At 38.7% G+C, this 27539-nt stretch overlaps 1 protein-coding gene across 5 annotated transcripts in view; it reads left to right on the top strand.

The window, feature by feature from the left end:
• The window catches only part of ARHGEF7 (Rho guanine nucleotide exchange factor 7), a 125147-nt gene that overhangs the window by 64382 nt on the left and 33226 nt on the right, over positions 1 to 27539 (top strand). For 4 of the 5 annotated variants that reach the window (XM_075704720.1, XM_075704715.1, XM_075704727.1 and 1 more), the window contains 4 exons: positions 3759 to 3847; positions 10439 to 10533; positions 10819 to 10914; positions 18661 to 18783. In XM_075704720.1, coding sequence (XP_075560835.1) covers positions 3759 to 3847; positions 10439 to 10533; positions 10819 to 10914; positions 18661 to 18783 — 403 coding nt within the window. Of the gene's footprint in view, positions 1 to 3758; positions 3848 to 7908; positions 7960 to 10438; positions 10534 to 10818; positions 10915 to 18660; positions 18784 to 27539 lie in introns of those variants that run through there. The other variant, XM_075704744.1, reaches the window with a different exon arrangement.

Below are 27539 nucleotides of genomic sequence, written 5' to 3'. Positions count from 1 at the left end.
TGGAGCAGGCTCCTGGCAGGACTTGTGGCTGTTTGCTGGAAGGACTTACGAGCCCATGGGGGACCACGCTGGAGCAGTTCGTGAAGAACTGTAGCTCATAGGAAGGACCCATGTTGGAGAAGTTCATGGAGGACTGTCTGCTGTGGGAGGGACCCCACGCTGGAGCAGGAGAAGAGTGTGAGGAGTCCTCCCCTGAGGAGGAAGGAGTGGCAAAGGCAATGTGTGATGAACTGACTGCAACCCCCATTTCCTGTCCCCCTGCGCTGCTTTGGGGGAGGAGGTAGAGAAAATTGGGAGTGAAATTGTGGCTGGGAAGAAGGGAGGGGTGGTGGGAAGGTGTTTTAAGATTTGGTTTTATTTCTCATTACCCTACTCAGTTTCGATTGGCAGTAAATTAAACTGATTTTCCCCAAGTAGAGTCTGTTTTGCCCGTGATGGTAATTGCTGAGTGATCTCCCTGTCCTTAACCCATCAGTTTTTGATTGTATTTTCTCTCCCCTGCCCAGTTGAGAAGGGGAGTGATAGAGTGGCTTTGGTGGGCACCTGGCATCCAGCCAGGGTCAACCCACTACAGCTGTACATGTTTTCATTGTGTTTTCAGTGTTAATATACCAGACTTATATCAGGACTGGGAGAAGAGTAGGGAGAAAGGAAGAATCTTCCATATGGGAAAGCCTGGTGTGTGGCTCAGGTTGCTCTCTTCCAGTGCTTTGAGAAACAGAGCTTTTATGTTGGAGTGGGCAAGGTGCTAGCATTTTGCTAATGTTTTCAAAACCTATGGACCTTATAGGCCAGTAGACATGTAAGACCTTTATATGTTCCCAGTATGCTGAATTGGGGTGATGCCTGCTTGAAATGTTTAATGAATTACGCTGTATGTTTGTAAAAGTACTCTAATGTTCTCTCATGAAGGATAATAAATAACACTTTGTTTATGCTAAGAAAGTGATTTTTCTATGTGCAAGATCAGGATTTTCTTCTGTGTAATGCATTGTGCAATAAGCTAATTGCAAGAAGACTGTTTCTTATTCCTCCTTAGGAAGCAAGGCAGTGCTTGGAGGCAGAATACCAGACGTGATAGATAGCTGGACTGATTTGCTGTGTCTAATTCTGTGTTTCTACAATAGAAATGGCCTTTGCATTTTAAAAGCTGAATGTTGATTATGGCTGTTCAGGCAAAATGATTTAAATGTGTGATTCTTTTTTGTGTCCTCTCTTTAAATCTGAATTTGATCGTGTCTCTCTGGGTAACTGAATCAGCTGAACAGCTGGTAATATAAATGACACTAAATATTTCAGCAAAAAATCTCCCACTTTCTTCAGCAGCTTAGGAGAAGAAAAAATTAGAGGAAGAGATGTATTTTTACACCCTTTAAGATAACAAAGTAGCTGGAAGCAGAGACAGTTTTCTATGAGCCAACTTTCTCCAGATTAACAAGGGTCAGACATCTGTATTGTGGTAAAATTCAGTGACAAGTATTTACCTTTTTCCTTAACTCTGGTTTCTCCTTTCATGCTTTTTGGCACATGACTAATAAACTTTCAGCTATTTGGTGAACCTGAAAGTCACTATAAATTTTAGGATAAGTTGAGAGCTTCCACAGAGAATGAGAGCAAATTACCAAGTTTGTGTGAACTATATCATTTTTGTTATTGAGTACAAAGAAACAAGTTGCAATTGCCCCATAAATGGGTAGCATTATATATAAATGTATAAACGAGTAGCTGTACATACAACATGACTTTAGATGCTTCTTTTACATCGAGTGTTTAATGACAAATTTGCTTGGGTTTATCGTTTCGTTTTAAGGGGATGGGAGGAGTCCTGTTATTTGGAATTACTTGGCTGTAGAGCAGAGCATGTATGTCCTGCAGGGCTGGTGGCTGAGAGCATCAGTGTTCCCAGCTGAATAACTGCTGGGGCTAATGGTTTTTGTGCTGTCTGTAGGCTTACAGCTGACTTGGGCGGCGGGGGCGGGGGATGTTAACCAAAAGGATTTCACTGTCATCTGTGAACATGGTAAGGAGAAATGTTTTTCCCATGTTTGGCAGTTTTAAGACTGTATTTTATTTTTAGAATAGCTTCTTTGAGGAGAGTTCCAGTGCAATACAGAGAAAATCCCCTCAAAGATACCACATGCGTGCTCTTGGGGCCTGAGCTGCTCCTTACGGGCTGCTGGCGAAAGCCTCGGGTCCAGCCGGCCTGCCCAGCGCTCCTGGCGCTGGAGGCAAAAGGGTGGCCCGCATCTGTAGCTGGCTTGCCTGAGATTGCAACATCCACGAGGCTGCAACTGGGCAGCCTGAGGAAGCAGTAAATTACCCAGGATACAGTCCAGCAGAGGCTGGTACCACACGGGCTGTTCTGCTTATGCTGGTGTTTCCCTGGTCAGCTTTACTGTCCGTGGGAATTTCCCGTAGCTGGCCCTTAGCTTGGCTGGCTGGGCTTCTCCTGGAAAGGCAGGTCTGTGTTCGAGACTTTGCGTAATGTATTCTTAGTGGCCTGAGGTATCAGGTGAACGAGAGTTAAATTATTCATAGAACTTTATTAAAATGCGTTTGAAACGGGAGCTTGCTTTTAAAATAAAGGTAAAACTTTCAGTACATATGTTTTGATGATGCTCTTTTGGTGTTGTTTTTAAACAATTTCCATTTTATTGTTTGGATACAAATTACTGAAATGCTTATTTGACATTTGCATGTTAGACAAGTCTGCTTATTTAAAAAAACAAACCACCATAATATCCTGATAAATACAGTTTCACAAGCATTCTCAGTTGGTTGTGTGCAAAGTCAAGTGTGAGAGGTCAAAAGGAGATGCTGTAAATCTTACTTCTGTTTCTCCAGCATGTACCATGATGCTTCTGATTGTCTCTCCCCTCATCTTTGCTCCTCTGTGATTGACTTAGAGGAATGGTAGAGGTGGGAGGGGAGGCTTTAGGAGTGTGTTTTCTGTGCGTCTCTGTTCTGGGAGTCAGCACTCGGGTAACTCTCAGGACTGTTGTTTTGATTTTGCAGACTTATATTGTCCTTCCAGGAGGAGCGTGCATTACTGAGGGGTAGGTTCAGTATGGGATAGTAGGAGGGATTGCATTTATTGTTGTGATGGACTCTGTTCTCAAGTGCATAAGCATTTTTATTTTTTACTTCATTAACAGTAAAAGATAATTTGTTTTAAGAGATGATTTGCTGGGATAGGCATCTGGTAAGTCACTTGACTGCTTGTATAGTGTTTTGATTCTCTATTTCAACCAGACTGAGTAGAAAGTCCCACCTCTGATATGTTCAGCCTTTGATTGGTCACTTGCTTTTACAGAGTTTATTAAATTAATGTTAAAACTTAATACTACTTTTGTTTCAAAGTATGTGTAGTGTTTGGAAATGCCTGTTGTGTTTTTTTGGTTGGTTTTGGTTTGGTGGTTTGTTTTTTTTTTTTTTTTTTAATTGCAGTCTGTGATAACGTTTTGTTTTTTAAAAGAAATATTTTTGGAAAAGCTAATTTTATTAACTGATTTTCTAGTTCCAGGAAAAAGAATGGGAGTTTTTCTACTTGCCTTCATTGAGGCTAGAGTTTCATTCATTGTGAACGTATGAACCATTTTGATTCTTTACCAATAATTTCAAGCACAAGTATGTCCATTTCTCAGTGAAGTACTATTTTCGCTGTAACTTACGATAAATATGTTAAAGCAGTTTGTTTGACCTCTAGTGTTGAGCTATGAAATTGCACCCCATTGACACAAAACTATCTTGCATTTCAGAAAAACCGGTCTCCCCCAAATCAGGTACATTGAAGAGTCCACCTAAAGGCTTTGATACGTCTGCAATTAACAAAAGCTATTACAATGTGGTGAGTGATCCTTTTTCCTCCATGTGAGTGGTTATATACAGTAGAACGTCATTTAACTAAACGCTTTTATCTGCACAAAAAAATTGGCAGTCTTGTCAGAGCCTTAGTGCCAAAACTAGATAGGGGTTTTAGTGAATTCTCATGTAAACAAGATCATTATTAGTTTAATAGAATATCACACATACGGATTCTTAAGCATGATGCAAAATTATAATTTAAAGTGAATAATAGGCATTTCTGTAATATATTATGCTCATTTTGGTTTCTTTGCTAGTTGTTAATTTCCCTTTTCTCCCCCATCTCCACATACGCAATCAGTCTTCCCTGATGTCTGTGAATTAATGAAATTCTGCTGTGTTAAAATGATTAAGAATATTTTTGTCCTTTTTGTTGAACAAGAGATTGAACATTTTGAATGAATTTGCCTCTTTTGTATTGATGCTTGTAAATCAAATAAATTATTAACTTCGGGAACCTTTCCCTTACACTGATGGATAGATTTCACAGCAAAAGCGGCATAGCCAGAGTCAGCCTTTAACACGCCCCTGGGAATTCTTAACCTAGTGCTCAGACCTCTTTAGTAGTTGCATGTAAGGAACATACCGAACTCTGTCTTTAAAGGTGGTGGTGTAACCATTTTGAGAATCCTTTATTTACTAACAGTAGATACATTGAGAAGCAAAAAGCATCTTCCTGTTTCTGTTAAGCACTGCTCCCTGCTGGTGTAAAACCAAAACACAAGGTTTCTTTCCTTTTTCTTTGAAGCAGCTGTCATTGTTTTTCATTTTATTTGTCAGCTTTTAGCAGAGATCATAAAGCATCGTTTTATGCTTTCATCTTTTGCATTTGTGGCATGAATAACACCAGCCACCTGGAAGAACAGAGCAGTTTTGCATATAGTCCCCTGACTGAAAACAATGAAGCAATGTCCTGCTCCTCCCCCTGGCTTGCCTGGTGTCTCTGTCGGTAGCCGTAATTCCGTGGTACACGGAGGGCTGCAATTCTTTGGCTATTATATCCCACAGCTGCTAGTCACAGTGGAAAGTACCTGTGCAGGCACTTCTTCAAACTGCAGGAAGTAACGGTCTTACTGTGGTATGTCCAGCAACAAAATATCGGCTAGTTTTCATTTTTATTTTTATTTTTCACTGTATCTCTTTATAGTAATTTTTTTCAAAGTTGCTGTAGTGTGTAGTAGCAAATATGTCTTCTCTGTTGTTGCTCTGATGTTAAAACCTATGTTTTTCAATACAAGTAAACTGAAGTGAATGCAGCAAAGAGAGGATTTAGTTCCTTCACTAGGCAGAAGACTGCTTTAATCAAAATAAATTGGCAGCTCTCTTGGACACCAGTCCTTTAGCTTTGGTTTTGGAGGTTTTGTTTTTGTTTTTTAAAGTCAGTGGAAAATACATGCCTCCTACATAATATTACGAGAAGTAAGAGTTGCAGCTGTTTAATTTGGGCTTAACTAAACTCCAGTTTGACTGTGTCCAAAATGAATTGAGTCTTGTGGTTGCATATTTTACTTTATAAGAGTAATACAGGCCATTTTGGGGGGTGGTAGTGTACTTCAGTGAAAATAATGGAAGTAAATGTTTGAATTTGTGTAAAACCATAGTTAAGTTGGTTAAGTTATAAAAGGCCATACAATTTTGAAATACCACCTTTGGTTTTTGTGCTTTTTATAATTGTTCCCTGGATAACCTATTGTCATAATCATGAAGACTCAAGCTACTATATACTTTGGGAAACAGATAGCCATAGCTAGCTTTTAAAGTAGTTTAATCAAAAAAAAAAAAAAAAAAAAAGTCAAACTGGTGACCATCATACCTGCTCTTGGAATTAGGTTATTTTTCATCTTGCTCAGGTGCAACTTCTTGGTGCAGTAAGCTGATGTAATAAGATTCCCACTGTTTTGACTGCTAGCTATTTATTAACTTTTGATATATTGCAGGGTGTGTGTATGTGGAAATGACCAGTTCATAATAATATATATAGTAAATTAGAGCACTGGCCCTAGAGTGCTGTTCTTAAATCTGTCTGCAGTGAATTGGGTAATTGCCTTGTTTTCACATTTTTCCACAGTGTGGCAGATACCCCCACTTTTTTTTTTAAGCTCACAATTTTATGATTTTTGTTTAATGAGTGAGAGGCTGTGCTGTAGCATGCACTTTGTTTCAGAGAAGTCTTTCCTGCTGTGCTTAAAACCTAAATTAGACAAACTAGCATCTAGAATTTCTTCAAAAATACTAAGTGCTTCCAATGGCAATATAACTATAAAATAATTATTTTTAATAATTATTAAATGTGATGATTTTTACATGTAGATAAGGCAAACAGCAAATGCATTCACTGAAGTGAAAGCAGTTGAACCTATGAGTTGAGGTTTTGTTCTGTCCTAATATGTAAGCTGCAAACATGGGACTACTTCCCTGTGCTAGAAGTCTTATAATCAGTCTGCACTGATAATAAAATTGAGCCCATACTAAGGTAAAAACAGAACAGCTCCAAATAAACCTTTGGCAACTGGTAACTAAAAGGATGTAGCCTGAGTTAGAGTAAGCATTAAAGTCTGTGTTAAAAGCTCTCTTGACAACCGAGCATGATTTGAGGCTGGTACTCTGGGACTGCTGGGTATTTTTAAGTTGTGGCCATCTTCCACCATATGGGTACGTGCTAAGTCCCTGTAAGCATCATGCTTGTTTATTGCTGGTTTTCCTAGGGAAGGATTTGTGCAGATGCAGGCAGCACCTGTGGGTACATTTGTTGGACTGAGGACAAAATCAAAGGGCAGTTCAGCAAGTGGTAGGAGAGGCTTTGCTAATCTCCCTTTCTGGGAGAAGGGCTAGGATGGGCTAAGGGTAAGGTGCTTAATGTAAAGAGGAGACTGCTTTCACTGCTTTCCTCTGTTCTTCACCCCCTTCTAAACATGTTCCTTATTTTTATGGATTCATAGAAGTTCGTAACACAAATCACATACCTTCGATTCTCAGTGTGCTTTATTAGCTGCACCTTGCACTAGGTGTTGCTGAGAAGACAGCACATTTGGTTTATGCTTACATTTTGCCTGACTTGGGAATGCAAGTTTGTAGAGAATGACTAGTGCTATAAGGTTGTCCTCCATAAAATGGTGTAAGTCTACAGCAGTGTGTAGTATGAACCAGACTCGTGATCTAGCATGAAGCGTTTCATGTAGAAGTAATTTAGTAACCTGTTACTGAAGAAGTGGGCAGATTATTGCAGGTTATTCCCTGAAGACAGGGCAGGTGTTACTCTTATTGTTTTACTTGTTAATCCCTTGAGAATTTAAAACTTTGTGTCCAAAATAAAATTAGGTTATTTCTGTTTACAGGACAATTGCCTTGAGATTAAGTAGCTGTTCTAAAACCAGGTAAAGAAACAGGCAACTTTCTCCGTAGTATTAGTATTTGGATAACCTCATTTTTCATTTAAGTGTTTGAGAAGTGATGGAAAATAAGCACTCCTCTTGAAGCCACACTTTTGGGTCAAGAGTTTGTGTTTACTGAAGTTCATAAAAGTTTTTGACGACCCTTGAGATACAGTATACTTGTGTGGTGCTTTACGTTGCCCCTCTTGAGGGCCTGTTTTAAGGGGTTCATGTCTCAGATTCTCATGATCCAGGAAAATTAGACATTGATCACCATTCTGCTGAAGTACGTGATATTTCAGCTGAGTGCCATACTACTCCCATAAAACGGGAATGTGCTACAGGATCATGCCCAAGCATAGCTGTGAAATCTGCCTTTTATTCCTCTGATTTGGAAGGCGATCAGCTTCATGTAGGTCATTTAAAATCCATTTTTGGTGGTGTTTTTTCCCTCAGGGAGATGGCTGGGGTTTTGTGTGACAGAGTTGTTAACCATGCTTGAATTTTCCATGCCGTGTGTTTGAGAGCGCTGTATGAGCTCAGTTGTCTGTGCCTGCCATTCATCAGTGTTATGGATTGCAAAAGCTGCCACTTCAATGCTGCTCTTTTGGTACCCGGTCTTATCTGTGCAAATGTTGTGGTGGAGTTGTGGAAACAAGGTCTTCGAGGTCTCATGGGGTCTTGCAGCAGCCAGAACGTGCAGAGAGCAGGAAAGGGAAGAAAGGTGATTATTAGAGCATGCGGGCGAGATGTGGATATGAGGAACGTAAGGGTGTTCTGGTGCCAAAATACTGAATTGCAATACTGACTACTTACCGCTTCAAAGCACAGACCAAGCATTTAATCCTCATAGCTTCTCTGTGAGGTAGGTAAGTCAAGCTGGAAGGATGCAAGATTTTACGGAACTGATGTTTGAGAGCTATGTAAAGATTATTCTTTTTAAAATATATTCAAAGTAAAAGAATGTTGTATGTAGTGGAAACTGTACTTGTAAAAAACCAAAAGATTTAATGTGCTTTGGGAAGTGTTTAAAACTACGTGTATATCTAAAGTATTGTGTAACACTGTGAAGTACTAGAATAACATAAAGCAGTATAAGTGTACCTAGTACTCTGCATAGATTTTGTAGCATAGTTTTATTTACAGTTGCATTTATTTTTCTTTTTCCAGTAATTTATCAGGTTGCTAATTCTAGTTTTTAAGCTTTCCCATTCTTTTTTTTCCCCTCCTTTAAGTCTTTTTCCTCCAATCCCATATTCTCCATATTGCAAAGAAAATCCTCAAATAAAAATCCAAACCAGCACAGGAAAGCAATAGTGTCCAAAAAGAAACTACTTCAAGCTTTTTAGACAGCTGTTTACAGCAAAGAATGGAAATACTCTTTGAGAAAGTGGAGCAATGGTGCAGCCTTTCAAGATTTCTAGCAAACTTGTTGATTTTTATCTTTGAATGTTTTTTAATGCTGTTCAGTGCTTCATCAGAACACTGTTTTTGTCCTTGGCTTTCAGTCTCCTTTTCCCTACTAATGACTGTCTAATGACTTTGGGCTGGGAGTTTTTTGTAGAAAAAGCCATATTGGAAAAGATTGGTCTTGCATTTAGTTTTGAACCTCATGGATCTTAAGCACTTTTACTTTCCATTTTAACAGTTGACTGACTTTTTTTTTATATACATGTAAGAGAATGTGGGGTTTAATTAGTGCAGGGTTTAATTAGTGCTATGATCAATGGAAATTTTTTCTGTCTGTCTTTTTTTTGTGGTCTAAGTGGTCAAAAAAAAATTAGCTTTTTAAAAATTGGTGTGCCCATGTTGTATTTTATGCTGTAGTTTCCTAGTTAGTAGCCATAACTTTCCCTGTGACATTCTTCTGTCATAGTATTTAGCAGAGAATGGAGACATTTTAATCTTCAGTTCAGGATTCAGATTTCCAACAAAAGAATGAACTCAAAAGTGGTCCTTCTCTCTCTCTGCAAATGAATAGAAGCATTCAAGGAATAAGCAGAATCAATGACAGCAATGAAAGGAGCAGTGAATTCTTCATTGACATACTGAACTATTTAAAGTTATTTCATCAGGTTTGCATTTAGGAATGAATGGCTTTTTTATTTTCTAAGAAAGAGTATTGACTACAACAGTGAATAATGCACTCAATTGCAGTCCTTACTATAAATGCTGAAATGAGATATTACTGTAGGCTTGACAAATATGACATGTAGCAAAATGAGAAGGCTTGTGGTGTGGCTTATGACCAGTGAATAGCAAAAAGTTTCCAAAGCTCAGCTGTGTTCATTGAACTACATTTAATTCTGATAATTCTCTTGCTAAATCATTAACTTTTTGGAAGCAAAAAATAATTAGCCTGCAAGAAGCACAGTAGAACTTGATGTGAATATATTGGAGGATATCCTGAAGCAGACTTCTGGGAGATGGCCCAGTAAAATGCCTTCTTGTACATATTTGGGAGTATTCCAGTTGTTTGACTTATATTCAGTCAAAAAACAAGTGTGTGCTGTATTTTATTTTATTCTTGGCTTTGCATCAGAATCTGTCGTAATTTTCTCATGGTAATGTATATTACTGCACTCCCAGTGGAAGGTTAGGCAACCCCCTTTAAAAAGAATACAATAATGCTAATCACACTGCTAAGTGAAGCTGTCAATTACTTGATATTTATAAATCTGTTAATATTCAGACCTTCTAAGTAGAACAGTGCATCTGAATAAGTAAACACTTCGTTAGCAAGATCAGTTGTAATGTGTTGTAATTGAGACTGAGAAAACAACACCAATTGTTCATTTATCTTACAACTTCTATTGTGCTTTACCAACCTCTGATGATCTTTGACTGTTCTGAAGTACATAAGAGGAATAATTACCCCTAGCTTTGGAAGAACACTCTGTGTAGCTCTCAAATTTTACAGTAAAAGTTTTTAAGTGTAGTGAAATTCCTGTTAGCTTAGCACTTTTTTTGTATATGGCTAAGGGATGGCTCATCATCTGTGTGTGGTGTTTTTTTTCCCTGTGAATTTCATAGATGTATACTGTTCAATGCTTTCTTGCTGATATTTAAATTTTTAATGTAGGAACACTGATTTAAATTTTCCTAGTGCTAAGTAAATTTTAGTATGCTTTAAAACTGGTATTGATTTGAACGTTTGGAAATAGTCTTAAAAAATACCAATTTGCAACTGTCATTTTTTGCAGGTGCTACAAAATATATTAGAAACAGAAAATGAATATGCTAAGGAGCTACAAACAATGCTTTCAAACTACCTGCGACCATTACAAGCCAGTGAAAAGTATGTGAGTTTCTTTTCGTTTTAAATTAAGCTTGAGCTCTCTCGTGTATTGGGGAGGATTTACATGGTCAAAATTTCAATTTCAATGTCAGTGTGACTTTTCTTGTGCGGACTGTGAGATTCTTGAGGCAGGGCTTGCTTTTATTCAGTTTGCTTGCTGACTAAAACAGTCTGGTCCTTGATCTAACAACCAGTAAGAATTTTCTTTTAAGATTGTAGGTTTTATTAAAGCACAGTTAGTCAATAACTGCAAACCTAAACACCTTTTATTTACTTTGGCTTCAGGTTAAACTCGGCAAATACTTCATACTTAATGGGAAACCTGGAAGAAATAAGTTCTTTCCAGCAAATGCTTGTACAGTCTTTAGAGGAATGCACCAAGTAAGTACTATGCATACCAGAATCTGTAAAATTCGAACAAGCAAATATTTTTTTTATTATTTTACTTGTGTATGTTGTTTGTGGTAATTTTTGTTCCTCTCACTCTAAGGATAGTTGCTACAGCAGTACAGTAATAGATGTTTGGATAATTCATTGATTGCTCGTGCAGATAGATATTGGCCCTAGGATGCACTTGCAGAGGTAGGAATTTCTACATAGTCTGTAAATGATTTATGAATTTCCACGATGAAGTTGCGAACCGGTAGGGAAGTGGTAGAGGAAGTGATGTTTTTTGGTTTGGAGGCATGAATTTTAAGTCTTTTATTAGTAAGAGAAATACTGAAGGGAGCTTATGTTGTGATGGAACAGTGGAGGAGGGAATGACTTGGATGAAGGATGCTGTATGAGAACACTTGTGCTTAGTATTCTTCTGTCCTAAACAGTGATCGTTGTCAAAATGTGCTGGGAGAGGCGTGTAGGATAGGCAGAAGGAGCAATCTGAATTTAAAAAAAAAAAAAAAAAAAAGCCTCAATGCCTGCACTGTACCAAACAGGAAGCATGAAGCACAGAAACAAGGGGATGAAAATACCTGTCTTCCTTCCACAGGTTAGGCTGAAGTGGTAGCTGGGTATTTTTCAGCTTGTACCTCAGCACTTGGGGGTGTAAGAAAGGTGGTAACCATATCACATTTGAATTGTCCTAACAATTTTCTAGTGTTGAAACTCCACTGGAAGTGGAGTTCCTGTTCCTAACCTCAGTTGTGTCTTTTTCCTTGCCTGTGTTCTGGTTTTGTCTGACCACATGGTGAGCTAACACAACTTGCTAATCCAAATTTGCTTATTTTCTGCCAAGTTAGTAATTTGAATTGCTACTGAGGTCTTAGACAAGTTTCAGTCTGCTGGGAATACTTGGCTGTGAGGAGAAATGAATGTCTTGGAGGAGAAAATACCTCTTTTGGCAGCAGTGATCTTTAGATCAGCGCAGTGTGTCTTGTTTTGACCTCTTCCTCCTCTTTTCCTCTGAGTTGCTCTGTGTGAAGGGGAAGCTTTGTCATGATGAAGTATGAGTTGTGTCTCCACTAGGGAATAATGTATGTCTGGGTCTGCTGCTGAATTTGGATCCCATGTCCTCCTATCACCTGGCTTCTCTCCCTCTCTTCTGCCTCTAGGTGACTTAGACTGGAGAGAATGGGAAGGAGGATGATGTAGTTTAGATGACTATTGATGACTATTCAGCAGTGGAATGGAAACATTCTTGAAATGGCCTTTTTTCCACACTGTGTTTGAGAAAGAAGGCTATTCTTTCTGGCAAGTTAGACTTGATCAGTTAAGTGTCTAAATCCCTGAGAATGACCGTTTGTCCACATACTTACATGTTTCCTTTCTTTCCTTGTCACTGCGCTTTGTCTCCTTCTTTTGTTACCATGATTTTGTTTCCGTGAATCAGAAGTTAGGGAAATGAAGTACCTTGCATGAACAGACTATCATCTTTTAAAACTTTTGATTAAGGTGGTCTTAAAAACAAGAGTGGAAGAGCATATGCCTTTAAACAAATATCAATGCAAGCTGTGTTTTAACTTGGTATGTAGATTAATGTGATATCATAATGTACCTTCAAACTCAGAAAGCTTATTTAGAATTCCTTCCTTGATTTAAACTCTCTTAGAGCACCTTCTTATAATGTCCTCTAATTCTTCTTCCTGGTAAGTGAAATACTGCTGTGTAATACATTAGGAACATAATGGATGCTAGTAGGTGGGCAGAGGAAGTGATGCCCCAGGGTTACTGAAAGGTTACTGCAAATGTTTTGTGTTATTTTCTTTTCATAAATATGCTGGTCATGCCAAGCTGTATTTTCAGTTTAATTTTCATCATAGCATATTGACTTGAGTGTCCAGCTTCCTCCTGTTTTGAATCTAATCCATCATAATTCCCATTGTGTAGAAGAATGCTTGCCCTGCTGCCTTGTTTTTTGTCATTTTGCCATGGTTTTTTGGCTGGTGAACCTGTTCTGTAAACTCAGAGTAGCTCCCGGGCTGAAAATAGATTTATCATTTTATTTTATTTTTGGCAGAGAGCTTACAGTTCCATCATTCAGGCACTTTATATTGCAGCATCCGGTATTGTGTTTTTTCCTAACTTGACATGTTGGAATGACCAAATGCCAGTTGTAGTGCTGCAGCCTACGTTGCCTGACAAATTCCTGTTCTTGGGTGTGAGAGTTGCATGGTTTGTGAATTCCACATGCCACTTGAGTCAGTTTGTCATCTGAGTTTTCTCTTAACAAATCCTGGCATGTACTTCAGTGACAGAAGCTTTCTGGTGCTTTTCTTCTTGCCTGCACCATGTGGGCTTGTTTAATTCTCATGTTGTTCAATGTTGGGGTTTTTTTGGGGTGTGGGGTTTTGGTTTTCTTTTTTTTTTTTTTTTTTTTTTTCCTTTTCCAGAACACGTAATGCTGTAGTGGGCTTTTTGTGTTTTTCAGGGGAAGGAGTTGTTTGGGGATGTGGTTTGGTTTTGATTGTGTACCACCATCCCACCCCGCCCCCAATCTTAAAGCTCTTCTGGTGCATTGCTAAAGGTTTGTCCTCCCTTGAACTTGTCCGGGTTGGCCTGTGTTGTAGTGTCACTGTGGTGCTCCTGTGGGCTGTTCCATCTGTCACAGGCCTGGGGACGCTTCTTGTCTGCCTGCCTGGATGCCGGGTACTATCGGACGGATTTATTTGGGATTACTTCTATCTTTGCGACTTCTTTATTTACCAAATAAAAGTGGCATATGAAAGGAGTCGAATGAGCACTGATGACACACAGGCTGGCTGGTGACACCAGCCTGCATGGGCTGCTTAGGTGTAATATTCTCTGTAGCAAATTGAAGGCGTTGGCTGTCTTTTAGGTAGTATCACAGACTTACCTCCCTGCCCCATAATAGCTATAGCTGGGTTTTGCCCTCTCTTTCCCTCATATCCCTGCTCTTGCAGTCACAGTAACTATGTTGTTTTTCTTTATCTTGTTCTGCATTTGAGTGCAAGCAGATACTTCATGTTCTGGGATGATCCTGGAGTGGAATGGGAATTTAAAAATTAAAAAAAGAGGGGGAGGCCAAGGTGTGAGAGGGAGATGGTTTAAATGTAATCCAAAACTAATCAGTGTTTCAGGTTTTTGGTTTTGGAGTGCAGATACAAATTAAGTCAGTTAAAGGTTTATCCCAGTATTGTCCCTTGCTTTTGGTTATTGTGAATATCAATAGAAATAAGACTATCAGTGTTAAGTGATTTTGAACACAGTGTCTTCAGATTGCCTGAAACAAACATGCATGTTAACTGGTGTCTCAGAGGTAAGGCAAATAAACAAATAGTGAAAGGTATGGTTGTGAAGAGAGCATTGAAAATTAGACTGATGGATTGTGAATAAGTTGAATAGTGCCTCCATTTGTGCAAACAGTAGCCAGAAAATTGCAAAGTGTCCCCCTTATTTTGGTAACCTTGTTAACTGTGAAGCCTCAGGAGGTAACATCTAATCTTGTGTTTCTTCACAGATTGCATCCCTTGGAGTCATTAATCACAATTATCCCTTAATAATTTTTGCAGACCTTCACTTGTCCTGGGTCTTCTCCGCTATCAGCTTTTAAGTTCAAGACATTCTCTGTACTGACCTCCTGCAAACAGAGCAAACTTATCATTGATGCTCCAGTCCCTTCAAGAGGCTGAGAGAGGGGCAGGAAATTCTGCTGTTTAATCTTTCTGTGGGAGGAGATGAAGAAGAGCAGAAAATGCCACCCAGATAATTGAAAGTTTCCAGTTTGTGGCACGTTCTGCAGGGTGTGTGTGTATAGGGACATAGATTGCTGCATGACACATGGTAACCACACAGTCAAGTGAAATTTAGAGATGTCTGATCTTCTGCTTGCAAAAAGAAAACACAGTGCTGATTACATTTCGTTATCTACGAATAGATAGGCAATTTTAAAATTGCCTCTGTTAGTCTGTGTTTAAATTTGTCTGGATTTATCGTCGTTTCCACAGCCTTTCTCAGAACATTGTAATATCCACTGACACCAAAACTAAGGCAGATTTCTTCAGAACACACAGGACATAATTAGATGTTCTGTCATGTCACTCTTTTTCTCTCAGCTGCCAGTCAAGCTTTAGTCCAGTTCTGATCACTGATTTTGATCAGAATCTTAAAGTAAGTGTGATTGAGCAACAAGGTATTTTCTTTCTTTCTTTTCTCAAATTATTATGCAGTGGGAACCTGGTTTAAGTCCAGAGACACAGAACTGGTAGCTATTGGATGTAACTCCAACAAGCAGATAATCTGGTAGGTAGTTTAGATGTAGTCATATGATGATGCCTCTAGCATGTGTACAGCAGCCGAGGCTTTGTTATGGTACTCTAATTCTGTAAATGAAACCAAAACATGTCTCTGGCCTTTTTATAACTGAAGGTATTATCATTTATATGTATGTATAAATATAATATTTTTATGTGATTCCTTTTTAATTATCAAATACAAGAATAATATTGGGATGACAACTTCAGAATAAATTGTAAAATAACTATGCTCTTTACTGAACACATTAATTACTAAGAGGTTTATATGATGTGGTGATAGGCTTTAAATTGTTTTTTCAGCAGTTAAAGGAGATAGATAATTTATTCATTGTTCCTCTAAAAATAGTAGAACACTTTCAACTAATGCATGGATTAGAGAAGTCAAAGGGGATGAATGGCCACCCCCTCATACAGTCTGTTAATTATCTTAATTCAACAAAGAATGTGCAATATAAAGTTGCAATGCATGTGCAACATGTAAAAGAGAATAACATCAGTCTTTCATTCTGCTAAAAGAACAGCAGACTGAGAAGACACAGATGTCTGCTTGGTGCAAACAGCTATAATTCATTCTCCCCCTCCTGGCACTACAGTACGAAAAGACAATTTAGCCATTTTCAGCAACTGTTTACTGGGGCCTCTTACCATTTGATACCGAGTTACATGTCTTGAGTATGTCTTCAGAGTTTGAGACTTTTGCTGCATCTATAACTTGAAGAATGTATTATTATCTCATGCTTAGATTTATTAAAGGGGACCAGCTGCTAGGCAGGAAATGCTGCTTGGAAAGCTGTAAGAATAGCATTCCCTCAGTATGCTGGGGAATGCCCCTGATTTTCCCTCAAATTACCTGCAAAAGCAGCTACTCTATTGATTTCAGAACTTAAACTTTTCTTGAAAGAGAAATAAAGAGGCAGACAATAAAATATGGACCCTAGCCTTTAATGTAAGGAGTGCTGATAAGATGATCGGCGTGTATCTGGCATTATGTACTAGCTGGGGATTCAGCTGTCATTTTGGGTGTCTATGATGAATGTTGCTTTCAAATAAGGAAGCGTGTTTGCCCCTGCCTTGTGTTTTGCACCTCTGAACAGTCAATTTTAACTCCATATTGGGCAGGTCTTCCCACACCGTACAGAGGGACTGAACAGCTTAGTAGAGACAGACTTACTCTTCTGAAATTTGGGGGAATATTTCTTGCGGTGAACTTCAAATTTTAACTACTGTGAGCAAACCTAAGGAGCGGGACAAGATGGCTGTGTTTGAGCAGGATGGGAACATTCCCTGCCTGGAGGAGCGGCTGTCCTGGAAAGCTGAACGGTTCTTTTCTACTGATGTTCGCTGGAGCATCTCTCGCTTTTTCAGAGGGAGTATGCTAAATATTGATGTTTAGAGACTTCGTGCACATGTTCAGGACAATTACAGAAAATCTGGACTTTTTAAAAAAACTTTTTTTTTAAACAAAAACTATTCTTTGAGAGAATTGTCGGAACTAATGTTAGCATGAAAACCTTTGACTGTGCTAGCAGTATGTCTGTTGAGTACTTTACTGAGGACTCATCTAGCTTTGGAGCAGTGTGAAATACTGGTTTTAAGAGTAGTTAAGTGGATGATAACAACAACAAAATCCACTGTATGTCTCGTCTTTCAAACAGGCTGAAGCAAAGACTCGACATATTTATGTTAGGAGATGCAGTCTTTATGCAAGGAGAGGACATGTATGGAGAAATCAAAACGTTTCATCTCCTGGCATGTGTTGTACAATGGGTTTAGAAAAGGTGTCAGGGACAAGCTTGTCGTGTAGGACTAAAGAAAACTTAGTGTCCCATCTTCCTCCCAACTTCAGTGTGGGTTATACAATTGATTGTTGGCCATACAACCTACTGCTGAAGAAGCTTAGTCCTTCAAGTGGGAGTTGCTCTGTAGAAAATAATAGGGTTTCATCCCTTCTGACACCCTTACGATATTGTTCACTTGTTTGTCCAATTTATTTTTTCTCACATAAGAAGCAGTCTAGTATGGATATTTTTGAGTGGTTCTGAGAATGGTGATACAGTAAGCAGTAAGGAAGCATGGCTAGTTAGAATATATGCTTCTTCCCATCAGTTTGTGTTTAACTTGCAAATTAATTCAGATTTCCAAAAAGTATGTGAGTGTGCTTTTATTTGCATCTGAAGTATGCAGCTTAAGGAGATATTAAGAATAAGACTGGAAGAGTTGCATTTTTCTTTTTCTTTTTTTTTCCCCCTGCTTATACAGATGCAAAATCAGAAGTCAGACTTTCTTTCTGCTGATTGTACCAGTTCTAAGCTGGTGCCACGCAGCCTATTTCAGATATTTATACTCCAGATATTTTCTTACTACAATTTGAGATGACAGTTTCTGCTAAAACTTTTGAAAAATACACTATGTATATTTATATTATCTTTCTTCATATCCTGTCCTCCCTTATTTATGTGCATAAATGTGTGTATATTCCTCTGACAAACCTGATCAAAACTAATTAGGTTCACCCAGACTCTGTGAAAGTAAGCTTTTTCTTCTAAATACTGTTTCTCTTGCTGAGTCGTCTTTTTTTGCTGAAGTTACTGAGGCTGCTGTTATTTAAGCACCATTTTATGCTAGACAAAATAAGCTCTTCTGAACAGAACTGTGAAATCTTCCTTCCCTGCTTAGCAGATGTGGTGCATTCGAGCATGAAAGATGAAGAAAGTATGAGTTATAGAAAGTATTTCTGTACTGATGGTGGTAAAGCAGCACTCTTGCCCTGGTTACAAACCAACATAAAAGTGCTTTATGGTCCTTAAAAAGCAGGATGAGTGACAATTGCGTAAAAACAGCTTGTTACTGCACTGTAACTGGCTTCTATTTGTGCTGTCAGAGTTTAATATGGTACTTAGATCTTTTAATGAATATTTTAAGCCTGTTATCTCTGCTGGGGTCGGGTAGAGGGAGAGAATCCTGTTGCTACTCCATCCAGTTTTTGTCTTAAGTTCTGACATACTGCTTTTAAGATTTGGCATGGCGTATGTAAGTGGATAGTAAACTGTTCTAACAGATAGGTGTGTTGACTGAAAATCAAACTCCTAAGGAAAGTGCTAATTACCATTACTTCTTGAAAAAATTTTGCTGAACAACCATCTTACAGGTATGTACCATATTCTGCCTATACTGTGGTGGCGTAACGAGGCCTGACAGTTACAGGGTTGAAGCTGTAAAGAAAGAAGGGTGTTGGTTGCTGGTCAGTGACCACAGAAATCTATCTGTTGATTTTATTAAAAAAAATCCCAGAACACAACAACAAAACAAAACCAAATAAAAATGAACCCCAGTATACACTGCTTTTCCAGGCTTTAATTTATTTCTGTGTCTGGTTGGTAGTACAGTAATTTCATCTTTATTACTCTGTTTTTAGGTTGCCTGAAGCTCAGCAGAGGGTTGGAGGATGTTTTCTAAATTTGATGCCACAAATGAAAAGCTTATACCTTGCATACTGTGCCAACCATCCATCAGCAGTAAATGTTCTCACAGAACACAGGTACGTTTACTTTGTGGTCTTTTAAGTCTGATACAAAAAAAGTGCATAAAATACACTTGTGCGGTAAAGCTGTGATGTCTCTTTTGACATGCATTTGGTATGGTAGAGATTGTTTAAGAAAAAAATAGCAGTAGTACATCTTTTTAAAAAGACAAAAAAAAAATGCACAACACAAAGCTGTTCCATACGGTCAGGACCAGCTTGTCACTTTTGGCAGTGTGTTACCAACTATTTGAGAGCATTTTTCTTATTTAAAGAATGCAGGCTGGACTCTGAGTATGTAACGCAAAGTGTACTGATGGTCATCTTGTTTTGATCTCAACATTTTTTTAAACAAAGTTTGTGGAATTATGGCATAATTGACATGATTACTAGTAGATGGTGAATTTTAACTTAGTCCTGTAAAAGCATGTACATTTGTATGTACTGAACATTATAATGGTATACCATTCGCTTTACTTTTTGAATGACATGAAAGGAGTGTGAGCTTTTCAAGTTTACAAAATTAGTATTTCCTGTGTGTAAGAAGTAGGATGCTGAGTTAACTTGATGGAGGTTGCTCAGCTTTGGGTCTGACCTTGAATTTGCATAGACAATGCTGTCTATCACCTTTAGGGAAGAGAGTTGAGGTCAGAATTTGATTGAAGAAGTCTGCTTTCACAAACTTGTCCTGTGTATTCTCCTGATGAGCACATGCTGCAGCAGCTGTTAGTTTGGGGCTCTTTATGTTTGCTTGTGGTGCAGGACAGAACCAAGACCTTCTCTTGAAAGTTAGACATAGGACAAATTCGAGCAGGATATCTGTTCTTTTTGCCCTCCCTTCCCCCGCTTTTGTTTTGTAATAGACCAAAGTAAACATATTTTCAATATTATTAATTCTTCCTAAACAAAGAGGAGCATAATTCAGTTGTTTTCTATAGCGTGATCTTCTTCCAATAACTCGCATTTTAACAGCAACAATATGTGGTAAATTTAGGAGCTTTACTCATAATAGTATAAATAAAAAACCTTCTAGCTACCAAATACTATGAACTATCACTTATGTTAGTAAGACATGCAACTGTGTTCCAGCTCCACTTTGAAAAAGTCAAGCTGCGAATTCATGTTGCAGTTCAGGCAAAAAAAGGTATATTTTTGTCAAAAGCAATGACGAATTAAAATTAAACAAGACCAAATATGTTTAAAACCCCCTGATGAAACCCCTTAGTGTTTGTTTTGTTTCAAATGGCCTACTTCTAGTACAACTTTCTGCAAATGGTAAAATATTTAGGTGATCCACGCCTATGTGGTTTTTAACACTTGGGCTTAGATTTTTGGTTTGTGCCTTTAAGCTCTTTCCATACAGAGGTCTGGGATTTAATCTATAGATGGATGATGGCAAGTGATAGCAAATTGATCATCTACATTTCTTAAAATTTGGAGGTGGTTGTAGAGGATTATCATAACTTTCAGAACTCTTGGAAAACAGAGGGAATAGCCATGTCTGAGAAACTGTGATAGAAATGTGAGGAAGGAAAGCTATTTGTTCTGCAGATGGAGAAGAGTAGCATTTCTTGTCTTCTGTGTTGCTTTGGGCGTAAGTTGTTCTAAGAAAAACTCAGCTTCTGGTCTGTAAAGTCAGCTTGATATCGAATCCTAGAGGAGTGAATGTAAGTATCGCAGAGCCGTTACGTAATTTGGACGTGGAAGTAGGTTCAAAGCAATTGTGGTGTTCGTGAGAGATAGCTCAAGGGGGAGGTAAGTTGTGATAAATGGCTTCCTGTTTAATGCTATTGTGTTGCCAGGCACAAGTCAACAGAAGTGAATACTGGTTTTTTTCTTTTTTTTTTTTTTTAATTACCCCTATTTTATTATTCTAAGCCCTTCATTTTTGTTGAATACCATTGCTGTAGGTAGCAAGTGGCTTGGCTAAGAATTCTGCTTGAGACAGCCGCTATGAAGAAATCAGAAGGTGGCTTTAAGCAGTTCTGAACCTTTTCCTCTCAGAAAGCCAGAGAGCTTTTAATTATGTTGCTTTAAAGGTAGGGGGAAAAAGACTTTTCTGCTGAGAATAACAAACTGATTGAAGGCATGAAGAAAAGGAAAATACTCAGAACTATCTCTTTGTCTATTTAGTCGAGATGTTTTTATTGTGTAAAAGCATCCCTATTACACTTTAATGTAAAAATTACTGTGAGGTTGGAGGATAGTCATGACTATAATAATAATGAAACAACTACACTGCAGTGAATACTAGATTAATATTGAACTGGAATTTTTCAGAGATGCCAGGGACTGAAGTTTAGGACTTAAGAAACAGTGATGATCTGTTTGATGGTTTTGCAGTATAGTTTTAGTGGAGGGTTCAAAAGCATTATATGTCTTGTAATACCAGCAAAAATATGGCAGAGAAATAGATGTTTGCTGAATTCTTGGATTTTAATATCATGTTTGTAACAGCTGTGCTATTCAGTAGTGGTTTGGGGGGGTGGGGAGGAACAATCTGGAGCAGTTTGATTTGAAACATAAATTCTTACTGTCTACAGCAGATTATTTCTTGCCATGAACTCTGTGTGCTTCATAAACTGAACACATACGCATTAACTGTGCTTCTGAAAGCCTTTACAAAAAAAAAAAAAAAAACCCTAGCAGATAATTTTAAGTCAGATTCTTATGTCACAGAATTAATATTTTCTGCAGTTTATTAAGTTCACTTGCTTTTGGTGGGAACCATACCAACCAAAAAGAAACAAAAAAGTCTCCTAGATAATTGCTGTAGGTGAAAGTTCAGAAACTTTATCTCTATTTTGTCTTTTTATTCTATAAAATATACTAGTTTTATTATTGTGCTTTTACTGTCACTGACTGAAAACAACTTAAAGGAAATTGGCTATAATCCTGAAGCATTCACTGTATTGTTTCTTTAACCAGTTGGATCACTGTAACATCAAAATTGTAAGCAGTCATCTGGTTTGGTGGAATATTACACATGAGATTTTTATATGTCATTTTCTGAAGTATCAAGAATGCTCTTTGAGCAGTGTTGTAATACCTGTTAAAATATCACTGACAGCTGGTAAAGACTCTGTGTGTATGCATACGCATAGATAAAACCTGATGATATTAACTCAGAATTACTTTGGACTTCTAGTCAAAAGTTTCTTTTTTTTAATAGCATTTTTGTAAAGTTGATTCTAAATAGCAGTGCTTGGGATGGGGCTGGAGATTTAAAAGGGGCATTCAGTTGGAATGTGACTGTCTTTTTGTCTTTTTTTTTTTTTTTTTTATGCCATTCAGTATGAATGCCAGCCTCTCTTTGGTATTTGCTTCTTGATCATATGTAGCAGCAGCATGAGTGCATTTATTCAATTAGTATAAAATAAGGGGGGGTGTGTGCGTGTTTATATTAATACACAGTTGGGGGTGAAGGGGATTAATTATATTACTTAATAAGAGATTTTTCATATTCAAATCTTCAGACACAAACATCTTTCATTTCATTAAGTTAATTATTAATAGTCAAACTATTGAAACAAGTATCACTAGAGACCTGAGTGTATGTGACTATGCAGAAATGGGAAGAAAACCTAATACAGCCCATACAGGAGTTCAGGTTCCAGAGATGCATGTTTCTGAGGTTGTATTTGCCTCTGATAATCACAACAGCAAAAAAAAATCTTTCTATTAAGTTTGGGAACAGATTCTCAGTTCCAGTTGTGGCACTGTAAGTTTTATCCAGGTGTTAGAGTTGGTACTCAACATAATTTCTCCAATTTCATACAGTCTTGAAATTTGGTAGGTACTTTTTGTCTCAGGAATTGTTTCAGAGCCATTGCATATTTTTTCCAGAGTTACAATTCTGTCCGTGTGGTGAATCAAGAATTTTTAAGAATTAGGTCATTTTTTCCTTAGGTCTGTGATCGTGTCTTAGAATTCTGTCTTATGCCACTGGCTAGAGCGGAAGAGGTGGAGCTCATCAGGTACAGCTGAGTGGTGGCTCTCGCAGAGATCGGTGTTTTGCCTGTTTCCACCACTGCCTCTTAGCTTGTTCTCCTTGTTCCCTTCTCTCATAGTGGCTATAGTGCCACCGTATGCGATCCCTATTTTATTTACTGTGTTCCTACATACAGTCGTACCTCTTTGGCTGCATTGTATGAGGTTTCAGTTACTAATATCCCTTAGTTTTTTCTTGAGAATCCCAGTTCAAGTCCAAGGGTAGGTGTTATTTTTGGAGAGAATTTTGCTAGCTGGTGAGAGGAGGACTGCCTTGAGGGCGTAGCGTTTAGTCAAAGTAGCATTGATTGCTGTGTGTGCTTCTGATCATGGACATATGCTTGCCTTCCAGTAAGAGAAGAAACAGGATGAGCAACCTAAGGCATGAAAGAATGAATTTCCCTCAAATAAATTAAAATACCCAGTTGAACACAAAGTAGAGAAATGGGTAATTGCAGTGGAGTAAGGACCCCCAGGAACATGAGATGTTACCTACCTGGGGAAGATCCAAGCAACAAAGTTCAGTGCAAGGGGAAACTCCAGCAAAGAAGAGGAGGCAGAAGCTAGGACTGGGACTTTGTGGACTGTGTCCAAAATGACAAGAGGAAAGATGAAGTATAGAACACACTGAAGGGTGGATAACATAATGAAAAAAAAAAAAAAGTCTAACAGGCCCCACTGATCAGTGGACATAAAACTCTTCTTAAGAAATCTGGAGAGTACAAACCCAATGTAATCAGCATTAAGTATGTAGTTACTGGGGTGGGTAAGCTTTTTTTTATTCTGTTTAAACACCACCATGTTTAATTTAAAACAAAATGGAAGACAAATGTTTCCAAAAGAAAATTTAATTCGATGAAAAGGCAGCCAAAACTTTGTAATATACGCCTTCTTTTTTTTATTTTGCAAAGTGGCAAGTGTCAAGCCAGTTTTAGCTGGAAGAAGGCTATTCACAAATCTTTGCTTGTTCAAACATTAATTTTGCTAGATTCTTCTGTTCTCTTAGATAACGTGTCCCAAGCATATTATATTCTAGACTTGCATCACAGACGTAGCAGTCTGGATAAAATCTGTGGAGCTGAAACATCACAATTACTCCGAGTAACTGGAGCGAGGAATACAGATCAGCTTGAGTCAGAAAACTCTTTGTGCCTCCCCCACTTCGGTGCATCCCTGAGCTTGCAAGTGTGCAGGCTGATGTCATACAGCAAGCAACAGTCCCCGGGAGAGGAGCTTGACTGGGAACTTTAGCACTAGGAAATTAAAAGCTGCGGTTGAGGGGTTGCTGAGCCAAGCTGTGCCACAACGCTCTCAAAATGCGGTGCCTGTGTGCAGTCCTCAGACCCCTGAGCAGTGATAGCTCGTGTTCCATCTATTACAAACAGAGACCTGCTTCAGAAGTGTAAGTTGTAATTTTAAATGTATACGTTTTAGTTCCTGGATGTGCTTTCCTCGAGATTAAATGGCTTTTTTTTTCCCTTCTGCTATTGTAAGCACAGCTGAACTTGTTTTCTTCCCTCCCCCCCAGTCTGACTTGCAGCTTTTGAGGCAGCTGTACTAAGGAAGATTTGAATATATTAATAGGGCTTAAAGACACTTTTCATGGTGACCTTTTAAAATATCTCAAGCTGTGAACTAACTCTAGTTTGGAGTGGGGCGAACTCTTCTGTGCAAGATTTCAGGATAAATGAAGCACAGCACTTCTGTATGCCTCTCTGCATTTTATTCTGTAAAATGACGCAAGTAGTGAATTCAAATCTCAGCTGCCTCTTTCTGAAAAGCTACTTGTTTAGGCAGTTGTGACTAAGTTGATGATCTCACTGTTCAGAAGTTTTTCCTGTTCAGCTAAATGATATCTTTTAAAAAACATACTGCTTAGCTGTGGGCCAGAGTTTTATTTAGCGTATACTGCCTAGGAGAGTGTGGTACTTGCAGGCATCAGTTGAAGTTGTGACATGAAAGAGCCATTGTCTTTGGCAAAGCAGCTGCGCTGTTAAGCTAACACTGACTTTTAAGCTGCTATTAATTAAAAAACAGTTGTGAACCGTTGTCATATTCAAACAGTATTTTAACCCACCCATATTTTATTGAAAGTAAACCTTTCTGTTACGTTCTGTATTGTATTTGTCCTTTGTGAATAAATGAAGGATGCTCACTTTAAGCTTTGAGCTAAAGTAACATCCATTTTGCCAGATATTTTATGTCCATGAAGCTGCAGAGGTAGCAGGTTGGTTTAGTGTGAGTCAACTGCTAACGGGGTCTGCATGATGGAACTGCTCAGATAAAATTTTGGGTTCTATTGTATTAAAAGAGTGTGTGTGTGTGTGTTAATACTAGAGTTTGAACAAGTGGGCATGTCAAAACTTGTCAGAGGGAAGCACAGAAGTGTATGAAAGAAAACATTGTCCTCTTGGGAATGTTGGTAGGAAAACTACGTCATTCAGTTTTAATTACACCTATTAACACTGCTCAGTGTAAAAGGCTTCCTGATGATGCCATTGCTAAGCGTGTTTTTCAGGACTTTGTGTACATTTCAAGTGAGCTGAGGTTTAAACTTGCTCTGTAGGTTCCTATACTATGATTAAGCAGAAAGGAGGTGATAAACAACGAAGTGTCTTGTGTCGAAGAGCAGTGAATGGCTTGGAAACTGCCGCAACATTGCATAACCACAGAGTGTGTTTAGGTAAAGGAATTGCAGAGTAGGCAGCAAAACCAAGATGGTACCAGGTTTTTATTTCAGGTTTCCAAGTAGTCGATTTTAATTCAGGCTACAGTGAGTTTTTTTCCTGTTTTCTGGCACATCTGTTTCATAATGCCGAAGTTGGGAAAAAATGGAACAGTGATAATGAAAATTAGAATGTGAATGTGGGTGAAATAGTAACCAATGTTCCTCCTACTGTAGAGGGATTAAATAAATAAAAAAAGGCATTGTGTTAACGGATAGCTCAGCAAATACCATTTATATAATGCATTTGTCTGCACGCACAAATGGCCGAAGTAATTAGGAATGAGGATTTTTCCATCTTTGCAATGTAAAGGCAAAAATCAGCACTGTTCGGAACAATGTTGAATTGAACAGCCTGTGGTATTTGCGATTGGCACGTCCCGTAGGGTGTACTGTTATGTTGAGGAGAAAAGAGAGGCTGTGTAGACATGTGTATAGACTGTGCTGCCTGAAATGGGACAGAAGAGTAGATAACGTGTAAAGGGAATCATTGATCAAGTTAGGCAGCAGGGGCTGTGCATCTGGCTGAAGCAAACAAAATGCAAAGAATGACTTTCAACGCTTACTTGAAGATACATATCAAGTACCATAGGTACTTTTAACTTTGACACTGACATGGGTGGGGGTGCTTACAGGGAGAATTGATGGACGGAACAAAAAAAAGCAGTAGTGTACATATGATCAGTGTCATACACACAGTGAATTGAAATTTAAAACCACTGAGTGCCTTGAGACAGATGGGCTTTCACAGGTGAGCTTTGGTAAAGCTTTCTGTGGAAAAACTGGGTGCCGTACCCTCGTTTGTCCACCCCATCACCTTGCTGGAAAGAGCCGCTTCCCTTTTACCAAGTCAGAAGAGGACATGCCACCACACCGTAGCCATGCAGCTTAGTGTTCCAGCGAATTAGCCTGAATCCTCAGTGAACAAGTAGCTGGTAACACTGTAAAAACAAAACAAGTATGGGTCAAAATCCTTAGTCTTGTTTAGAGTGCCACCTGAGTCAGTTGTCAAGTTCTGAAGTTAGTGTGGGGTTTTTTTGGTTTTTTGGGTTTTTTTTAAATGCTGAATAGCGGCTGTGATGCCAAGTGTAAGGCAAAGTAGGTCTTCAGGCTCTAGGTATTCAGAGTTGGCTAGCTTTACTTCTTAAATCTAAATTGAAGCTAGAAAAGTACTCAGGTTTATCTGTGGTGCATTATTATAACTTTTCCATGCAAGGTACTGTGGGAGGTTTTTTAGTGGGTTTTAATTTTGGCTAAAACCTGATCATGTCACAAGCTGATTTGAGGAGGCCTAGATGCATGCTGATGCGTGTTGCTTGAGAGGGATGTAGCAAGGTCTGCCTGGTGGAGCTGTGGGTATTCTCAAGGGTGCCCAGCCCTTCTCTTTGCATATTTAAAATGCAAAGCAGGTGCTGGGAAATCCCCTCACCCGCTTTCTCGGCTCTGCAGTTGAGTAGAGCAGAAATTGCACAAATAGGTGCACTGAGGAGTGCCTGGGCCTGGTTAGAACGGGGCTGAAGTGCTCTAAAAGAGGTTGTGTAAGGTTATGTCAAACCTGACAGTTCAGAAGCAGTGCTGGATGTGTTTAAGCAAGGTAGTGTAAGTAAATGCCAATTAACTAATCTGAAGGCAAGTAAACATTGGAGTAAAACTATATGAAAAAGTACTTTCTCTTCTGTGAACTTGGGGAAGCTTTAGCAGCTGGGAGGAGACACATCCGCGTGGGATGGTGTGTAAAGCACTTAACACTGGGATGGGAAGGTCATGGTTCATGTTCTTGTTCGGTTCTCTTCATCTATTTGGACAAATGGCATTAAGCAAAGCATCTTTTGTTCTGAAATGAGAAGGAGCATGTGCGTGTGTGTCTTGGGGAAGGTAGGGAGGTCTGTTTTGTCTTAACGTGTGTAACGCTTTTATATAGCGTGACTCACTGATAATTGAGTATGTGTATTATGGAAGTGTCCTATGAGTGCTTTTTTTCCTAGGGAAATTGAGCAAGTCAAGATTTGCTTTTGATTCTGCATGGAAACACTGTGCCCTAGGTTTGGAGATCCTTGCT

The sequence above is a fragment of the Pelecanus crispus genome, chromosome 1 (genome assembly GCF_030463565.1).
Source record: "Pelecanus crispus isolate bPelCri1 chromosome 1, bPelCri1.pri, whole genome shotgun sequence".
Taxonomy (NCBI): domain Eukaryota; kingdom Metazoa; phylum Chordata; class Aves; order Pelecaniformes; family Pelecanidae; genus Pelecanus; species Pelecanus crispus.
This window is presented reverse-complemented; position numbering and strand designations above follow the sequence as displayed.